The sequence below is a fragment of the Sinocyclocheilus anshuiensis genome, unplaced genomic scaffold (genome assembly GCF_001515605.1).
Source record: "Sinocyclocheilus anshuiensis isolate Anshui unplaced genomic scaffold, SAMN03320099.WGS_v1.1 scaffold112, whole genome shotgun sequence".
NCBI lineage: Eukaryota > Metazoa > Chordata > Actinopteri > Cypriniformes > Cyprinidae > Sinocyclocheilus > Sinocyclocheilus anshuiensis.
Genome location: NW_015557175.1, coordinates 1,899,023 through 1,908,519, shown reverse-complemented (window position 1 = coordinate 1,908,519; position 9,497 = coordinate 1,899,023). Strand labels below are relative to the sequence as shown.

At 39.6% G+C, this 9,497-nt stretch overlaps 1 protein-coding gene across 1 annotated transcript in view; it reads right to left on the bottom strand.

Annotated features, from left to right (window-relative positions):
- The window catches only part of LOC107678376 (indoleamine 2,3-dioxygenase 2-like), a 42,617-nt gene extending 33,484 nt beyond the window's left edge, over positions 1 to 9,133 (bottom strand). Inside the window, 4 exon segments of the mRNA XM_016473613.1 lie at positions 917 to 1,035; positions 1,130 to 1,249; positions 8,056 to 8,151; positions 9,041 to 9,133. Coding sequence (XP_016329099.1) covers positions 917 to 1,035; positions 1,130 to 1,249; positions 8,056 to 8,151; positions 9,041 to 9,133 — 428 coding nt within the window.
- Between the last annotated feature and the right edge of the window lie 364 nt (positions 9,134 to 9,497).

The following is a 9,497-nucleotide window of genomic DNA, read 5'->3' as shown; positions in this document are numbered from 1 at the left end:
CCCCCACGCATAAAAGTGAAACTCCGCCTATGATTTTGCTGTTACTCCTTTCGAGCCGAATTTCACAAAATTGGGCGTTATTTATGGAGTAGAATTATTTATTTATTTCAATGAATGTAATCGATTAGATATCATAATATTTAGGCTATAATATTATAAATCAGGTTGGTTTGTATTGCTGACGTAATATGTAAATGATATGCGTGCGGCCCGCGAGACTTGCACTTGGACCATAGTGCGGCCCGGTGGAAAAAAAGGCTGAGAACCACTTGTCTAGTGCATGTTTACAAAAACTATGGAAAAGTAGCACAATGGAATGGAAAAATGCAGTCTGTGTGAATGGCGCCTTAGTCTTCTGCATTTTGACATCGCAGCTGCAGCACTCTATTTTTTTTAATAAACTAAAAGACATACAATTAAATTTATATAGGTATGGAATTAAAGTTATATATTGTACTATACATTAGCTTGCTCAAGAGCATGATCTATTTGAGACCATATGTCATACTAACAAGTAACTATGAAACAGAAACTGGTCGAGAGTTGTAGTTTCAACAATAACTTTGCTGTTCTGTTTGCGAATGTTTATTTGAACAATGGTTTTGGGAAACACTCAGTCAAAACACAATGGAACTTGCAACTGGCTAACAATGCTTTTGAAATACACATCCCTGAAAAAGCGAAGATGATTTTAAATTGTGTACTTCTGGCGGTCCAGCGCCAGCTGGACAACTGCCATTACATAGACCTAAATAGAAATGCTTACTGAAAGCAGGTACTGAAGACTCTAATTAAATTAAATAATTATTTCCACCAAGTTAAATAAAATTTACAAATTAGTAATAATAGGTCAGGATAACATTACATATCAATAGACATGAATGAGTTTTAATATTGTGTGGATCAGTGAGATTACCCATCTGGATCTCTTTTCTTCCAGTTGGCAAGGACTGCATCAGTGTAGATGAGAATCGGGGGCAGACCCAGTCTCTGAGACACCTCACAGAATGGCACCGACAGATTCCGCGGAAGCACCTGGAGGTTCATAACAAACATAAAAAGTCAAACAGTTCAGCTCTGTGCTTCAATCCTATTAGTGGTTTTGGAATGCATAAAATTATTGTTGTACTTTTATTGTTTCTCTCTCGCCCTCTTGCCATACGTAACCCACAGTCATCATGCTCAAAGCCAGATGGGCCAAACGCAGCTCACAATGTGTCCGCAACAAATGAGTCTCCAACAGAGGCATCTGAGATATACAGAACACAAAACAATCATAATTTGATTATTAACCTTTTTCAGACCCTGCAATCCATTCTCACCATCATTTTGTTTTTTATTTATTTATAGCCACACCTAATAATGAGCAGACAATTTTAGTTTTTCCCCCCCTTTTTTTTTTTTTTTTTTTTTCCCCCCCCCCCCCCCCACACTTGGTACCTAAATCACAAAAGATTATTAGATTTAAAGTCAGTCTGAGTGCACAATGTCTGGATTTGAGCTTTAAAGACGTCATAGGTCTGATGCCATAGGTCTCTCCTAATGCCGAGTTCACACTGCACGATTTTTAATTTGCACGATGGAAGAATTATCGTCTTGTCGTATACAACCATTCCAAGCACCTGATGTTCATAAACTTTCATAACTGGTAATAAGTGTTTTTTTATTTTGCCTTGTGAACTGGCCGAGCCTTAATGATTTGTTTCTTTACATGTATTTGTTTACTGACCGTTGCATGCAATCGTGAAATACAGCATTTTTTTTTTAAATTGGCTATTTGTTGTGGAAAAAAAAAAAAAAAAGATTTCGGGTTCGGGCTCTAAATTGAACTGTGCCACTCGGGTCGGGCTGGGTCAGACGATCTCGGGTATGGGTCGGGTTCGGGCTTCAGTTTAAAGTCTGTGCAGACCTCTAGTTCGGGGGGGTAAAATAAATTTTTTTGGCGGGGTTCTCCTGGTACAATTCACATTCCAGGGCCTAAATATCACGTTATTGGGGTCGCTTCAACCTGCTGACATAAAAAACAACCGGCGGAAATCGCGGATTTCCGCAAACTACGTTTCATATAACTCCTCCCCGAACTTCCCGCTACCCTGTATCTTGGTCTCTCATTGGCTGTATGTCATCGCCGATGTGTTTTTCAGTCAGAAATCATTGCACACAGCGTGATTGTTAATCGCCGACAGCTCCAGATATTTAGCATGCCAAATATTTCACGGGCGTTGGCGACGTGTCTGCGATTCCCTCAGATCGCATCTTTGATAATTCACACTGCGTGATTGTCACTGTGTTTTTCAGTCAGAAATCATTGCACTCAGCGTGATTGTGAATCGCCGACAGCTCCAGATATTTAGCATGCCAAATATTTCACGGGCGTCGGCGACACGTCGGCGATTCCTTCAGATCGCGTCTTCGATAATTCACACTGCGTGATTGTCACTCGTGTCAACGAGCACCGATTTGCCTCCGATTTCGGGCATTTGTCGGCGATTTCGCAAAACCTGTCGGCGAGTGAAAAATCGGGCTAAAATCGTGCAGTGTGAACTCGGCATAAGTCAGAAGGAAGAGAATTACAAAGGGTCCCAATTCAGGTCCTGGCAGCTGAGATTTGTACACATTGTAGCTTGTTAAAGTCTGCGTGATCCGGAAGTTGGGGCCAACTTTACTTCAATGACGTATTTCCAGCTGAAACAGAATATTAAATAGAGGGCAGGGTTTTATTTTAGTACACCTCCTCTCCACCTCTCGCTCACAGGAAACTAATGGTTGGAAGGGCCTGGTTAAGGATACTCTGCCCAAGCCGTCAAACTGACATCATCAGAGAAGGAATGCCATTCCAGAGCAGAAGTAAATGTTCAGATTTTGATTAAAGATTACCAAATCAAACATTTTTTTTTCAGTGGATTAACTTGCATGGATTAACTGTTCACCTCAAGACTAGCAATGTGCGCTAGCAAAGTAAATAGTGTAAATTTTGATTTCATGAGGACTTTAAGTGGAGATTTAGAAACTCCGGTTAAACGGGCATTACAGTAATCTATCCGAGAAACAACGAACAAATTGACTAATTGAAACTTGAAAAAAAGGAAGCTTTAACAGTGCTATGTACAAAATAATCAAATGTAAGACTGGCATCGAAAATAACTCCAAGGTTCCTTATTTTATTTTTGGTCTCCAAAACAGAGCCATCAACAGACAAAGTCAGTGAAGTAGCTTTGAAAAAGTTGATGACGGGAACCAATAAGCATGACTTCAGTTTTACTACTATTCAGGCAGAGGAAATTATCATTCATTCTTGTTTTTATCTCAGAAATACAGTCAGATAGATAACAGACATAAAGGATTTTAGCAGGTTTTGAGTATTGTTGCGATGGTTGTTGTTGCAGCATGGACTGTATTTAGAACGACATGAGTTATTTACAGTTGTTCATGCCTTGATAGTGCAAGCCGGGATTTGTTGTATTCAATAAAAGTAATTTACACGTCCATTACATTAATAGTATAGGATAGAATGAAACATGGTAGCAGCGGTGCATTTTTGAAGAGTAAGAGAACAGAGATTTAGCAGAGACAACGAGAGACACCGGCTGAGTAGTCTGCAATTAATAATTAATAATACTTAGGATAACAGGGCACAAAACATCAAAGCAAGATTTAAATAAGCTTGTGGAACTAGGAAATAGGACTAAGCACACAAGTAGTAGATTTCATGCTAGATGCCTCCCTTTTTTAGAGGCTCAGAATAATGCTGTGGAAAATCTGTAAGAGAAATACCAGTAAATCCAGAAGGACAAAATAGTGAAGCAGTTGTGACAAATTTGTTTACAAACATGATCAGTTTTAGAATTGAAAAAAAAAATGAAGAAAGGAATTACACAGCAGTTGAGAATCAGGCAAGGAGGTAACAGTATTAACTTGAAGCAATCTATTCATAGTTTGAAACAAGTGTATGGGATTTCCTTGATTATTTACAATAGTCTGAGAGAAATAAGATGATCTTTCAGTCTCAATTCATTCTCTGTAGTCATCCAGAAGATACTCCCAAGCTTGATAATAGACATTCAAGCCAGTGAGGTGCCATTTATGCTCCATTTTCCGACAAGCAGCCTTCCTAGTGCACAGATTGTCATTATACCAAGGAGCAGAGTGGGCAAAAGTAATGTTACATGACCTTAGAGGAGCAAAAGAGTCTAAATTAGTAGCCAGAGCATTATTTCTCCTCCAAAGATGTAGAAGACAGATCACTTAAAGTGGAGACAACACAATTTGAAAAATCTATCTGATCAATAGACTTCTATTAACATACGGGGATTGTAAATCTCCCACACGCTTCCCACAAGCTAACACGAGAAGGAGGGCTGTCTTAAAACAGAGAGGGGTGGTTTGGCAGTGCACTAAGCACTAGAGGTCTACACGGAGAACCCGAGACCCAAGGACCCGGGATCCGTACGGGTTCGGGGCTATATTTTAAATGGTCAGCCGGGTCCGGGTCGGGTCCCAATCTATTACTTCGGGTCCCGGGTCTGTTTAACATTGTGTGTAATACCCGAGTCGATCCGACGCGGAGAACACCCGGCCGTTATCAGAGTCAGTCAGCGCTGTGTGTGTGTTGTTTTGTAACTTTAAACTTGTAAAATTAGGATGAGAAAAGTGTGAGTCAGTAATTTGAAATAAGGTGGGGAAAAAAAAAAACCCAGAGTGACGTCATCAGAAGCAGGGTGGGCGGAGTTAATGTACACGCACGGTGATAATGGATACCTTCATGAGTGATGTGAGTTATTATTGATTCTTTTTTTTATAATATTATGAATGAACCGTCTTGTTGTTATATCTCAAATTTTTGCTCAGACTCGGCTCAGAGAGCACAGAGATGATAGCAAATAAGTAAAGCTAACGTCAGCAGCCATGGCACTGGACGAGCAATCGTTATTTTAATCCAAAGGGGCAAACAGTCTAAATTATTATGCAAGTTGACTTGAGATACAAAAAATGCAAAACTGCAAAGTCGCATTTGTCATCCGTCACCGTGACAGCAAGTGGACTTTTGAAACTGGAATAATGAGTGGATTACGCATTTCAATTGGCAAGAGAGGAATAACACGGATGGAACTTTCTTGGCAAGGAGGATTGTGTGCATCACAGTCAGGTACAAGGGAGAAGGCTTCTTACATTAGGTAAGACAAAAAGTTTAATTTTCGCAACTTTGTTTATCGACTTGTTAATAGCAATTTGCTGTGGAATATGTGCCGATCGGGTCCAGTTGGGTCTGTGTCTTCCCGGCCGGGTTCGGGTCCATCTTTCAAATAATTGACGGTCCGCATCGGTTCCGGGTAGTACATTTTTGACATTTCTCGGTTCTGCACGGGCCCGGGGGGTCCAACTTTCAAAATAATAGACGGGTCCGGGTCGGTTCAGTGTAGCACAATTACGGGTCTCTTCAGGTTCGGGTACGAATTTTTGGACCCGTGTAGACCTCTACTAAGCACTAATGATAAGTTCCACACAGGCATTAAACGAGGGCGGGGAGGGCTCAAATGCCTCTCATCCCTTAAGAAGCTCATAACGAGGGGGTGCTTACCCGCCGCAGCACTAGTGGCATTAACTTGACAGGTGCCGAACGCTGGTCTGTCAGTGACATGTCTGTGGTGATGACTTTCCACCTAACCCTTCTGCCCATAATGACTCCCCGCTCGTACATGCTCCTGTCAATCCACGCCGCCAGCACACTCATAAATGCGCACAGTAACACAATGAATGCCATCTCCACTTCCCCCATGCCCTGAAGCATGCGATCATTCAGCCAGACTTGTGACAGCCTCATATGCAGCAAACCCAGGCAGCAAACGGTGACTGTGGCTGCCATTAGACCAAGCAGTCTCTGGTACAATTTCAGGGGAACAGCCTTGCCTGGCACAAAAGAGGTCAAAGCATTGAGTATGGCTTGAAATCTCTCTGCTGATAACCCCGCAATCAGAGAGCGCAAGTCCAAATTCATCCCCAGGAATGCAATGGACTGGCAGGGCTGCAGCGTGCTCTTTGCATATTCACTGAAAGACCTAGGCGAGCTAAATGGCCGAGGAGCTTACGTTTGTGCTCCTCTAGCACCGTTCGGGACTGAGCGATGATGAGTCAGTCGTCGAGGTTCAGCATGCACATTCCGCATAGTCTCAGGGGAGAAAGCACTGCGTTCATGCACATCATGAAAGTGCACGGTGCCAGAGCCAGGCCGAATGGCAGGACTTTGAATTGATAAGCAACGTCCTCGAAAGTAAATCTCAGAAAGTGCCTTAGATGAGGGGCTATCTGGATATGAAAGTAGGCATCTTTCAGGTCTACCGCTATAAAAGTCTACCACTATTCTCCCATCTTTTTTCGGCACTAAGAAGTAGCGGCTGTACAGCCCACACTCTCGCTGCTCGTTGGGCACTCTCTCTGGTTAGAAGAGAGAGAATTTCTGCATGCAACAGCGGGGCACTCTACTCCGGCACCTCTGACATGATCACGCCGCTGAAGTGGAATGGTCTGCGAGCTAAGTCCCCGTAACGTAACTTCTTTGACGACCCCTGGCGTAATGGCGACTTGGGATCGCATCGCAAGCTGGTGATCGGGGCAGATGGGTGGCTTGAGTTTGAGGCTTGTCACTGTGCTGACAAAGACCTCGATCTCGTGCAGAATGGAGCATTGGCACGCTTACCGAAAATACTCCAGGTCTGGGCCCTCCTCAACCAGGGACTTCAGGAGCCTCATCTGGAAAACCTGCAGGATCGCCATTGTATGAAGGGCAGATGCTGCATGTCCAGCAGCAATGTATGCCTTCTCAGCAATGTGGGCTGTGGTCCTACATGGCTTAGAAGGCAGAGATACGGACTTCCATCCATGGGATGGACTTGCCGAAAAAGGGAGCTGGTCTTTGCGGGGCACCTGACTGGCAGCCTGCCTTGAGATACGACCTGTCCATCCATTTCCTGGTTGGCTGCCATTGGCTATTTTGGTGCAATAGTGGGATTCAATGAGGCTTCAGGAAAGTTTGGAGAAAGGGATTTCCCCTAGCGATTACACAATGTTGAGAGACCAACCTGAAAGGGAACAGAAGTAAAAACAACAGTCCAAAATATAGAAAATGGCACCACCACATCGCAACCATAAAAGCAATTAAAACAAGATTACTTAACTTAAATAAAACAAACAAACAAAATGGTGAGAGAAGAGAAAAGCTTGTTTTGTTTACTGTGTGGAGACGTGCTGATATCGCGTGGTTGTACATACACACATATGTAGTTGTTTTATTTTGGTGTTTGGCTTAGTGTTATGTTAGAATCATTATTATACTCATACCGTTTGTTCTTTAATATTTTGAATTATTTTTAGCTTTATTTTTTGTTTTTCATTTTAAGTTTTGACATTTTGTTGTATGCATTTGTCATTTTTATTTAATCTATTTTTAAAATGTGTATAGGTAGTATTTATAAAGTTTTAGCTTTTAGTTTTGGATCTGTTTTTACTTGTTTTAATACTACAATTGATTGCTTCTGTTGTCCTCATTTGTAAGTCGCTTTGGATAAAAACGTCTAATAAATTACTAAATAAATAAAGAGGCAGCCAAATGCACCATCATACATTAACCAACATTACAACATCTGGATGTTGCACCTGTTCAGAAACAATTAGCGTTAGAAATAACAGCTAAATGATTTGAACTGTAATTAATAAAATGATAAACAAATGTTTTTATTGATTTTTATATAATATATAAACAATTATATAAAATAATATTATAATATAAAAAAAAATCTTATTTTTGTCTAAAGGAAACATAATTTGTATAAATAATACTTTGTGAAATGAAGTTGAAATGTGACATTAGTAAGTACACAAGTATAACTTACTTTTACACAATTTAACTTGTTAGAGTTCACATAGCTTTAATTGATTCCATCAATGAAATTCAAAATGAATAATTATATCAGAAACAATTACAAAAGCAATTAGCAGAAACAATTTATCTGTGCAGGTAAGACTCTTTCAATATTATGTTCTTAGTATGAAAGATCATACATTGTGAATTCTGAGGCGCAAAGAATGGGAAGAGATGAGTTCTGGCACATTTCTGGCAATGTCCATCCAGGGCTTGTAGTACAGTGGTAGGTCTGTCTGAAACACAATGTAGATGTGTATATATAATATGTGTCTCTAATACAGTCCATAATAACGTAATGAAAAATGCTCAAGAACATATATTGTTACATCATACCATATATTCTTATCTAATATAGTATAATTTTCATTTTGTTATGCAAATATTTTGATTTAAAAAAATAATATGCATACTTTATATTTAATTTACATCATGAATAAATGTATCCACTAAAAGTACCATACAGTTATGCTTTTTTCTCCGCCATAGAATTAAATACGACAGATTACATAGTCCCTAGGGATATCTTGAGGTGGTTTCTAAATTTTAAACCAATCAATAAAAGAGATACATAATCCCATACTAAATGTAAGTCAAAGTTAACAAATTATTAATAAAAAAAAAACATTAACTGCACTTGTCACCAAATTTACATCAAAGTAATCTTACAAATATTTCTAAGACCACTGTCTATCAGATTCTGAATATCAGAATGATCAAAATCATAAAATTGTGTTTATGGAGAGAAAAGTTTTTATTAACCTAATTACCATTAAAACAAATAGATAAAGGTCACTCAGAAAGCAAACTGTCAAAGTGTTATGCTTTCATATACAAAAATGTCTTACAGTGTCTGAATATATATGACTATACAGTGCATGAATGCAAATGATAGTTTGTTAAAACCTTCTCACCAGCACAGTGACACTCTCAATGTTTTACTATAACAAGTAATAAAACAAACTGCAATGTTGTACCTGTGAGCAATTCATTCTTTTTTTTTTGTCATAAATTTGCTTTTTCCCTGCCAGTTCATTCCCCTATATTGTACATTGCATAAAACACCAATTTGTTACATTCTTACTACGATGTTACAATTTGCAAAAAAAAAAAAAAAAAGACCACCAGAGGCTCAGGAAGAATACACCCACAATCCTCAGAGATGTGAAACTGTCCCAAAGACAATAGTGTCTCTGTATTTTTCACTTTAGTGTCCATAATTTTTAGTACAGTACTAGTAACTGACTCTCCATATATGCCACTGTCACCACTCTATAGCTGGAGGTGGAATTAACCTTATCTGCTGGGCAACAAAACGTTTTTCTTTCTTTTTCTGTTCTACCATTAACAATGATCTTTCCTCACTTCCCCTATCAGAAATCAGAGAGATAATCAGGCCACCTGTGGCACCACTTAGACATGCAGTAAATGCAGTTTCACATGGGACAAGGCAAGTGTCTGGTGCATTGTGCAAGTGAGAAATAGTGAATCCACATAGGCAGGCATATGTACCATGTACATTACAGATAGTAGTTATAAAATTAAATGTTCATGTGCTAGGTTTAAATATATTCTTTTTTTT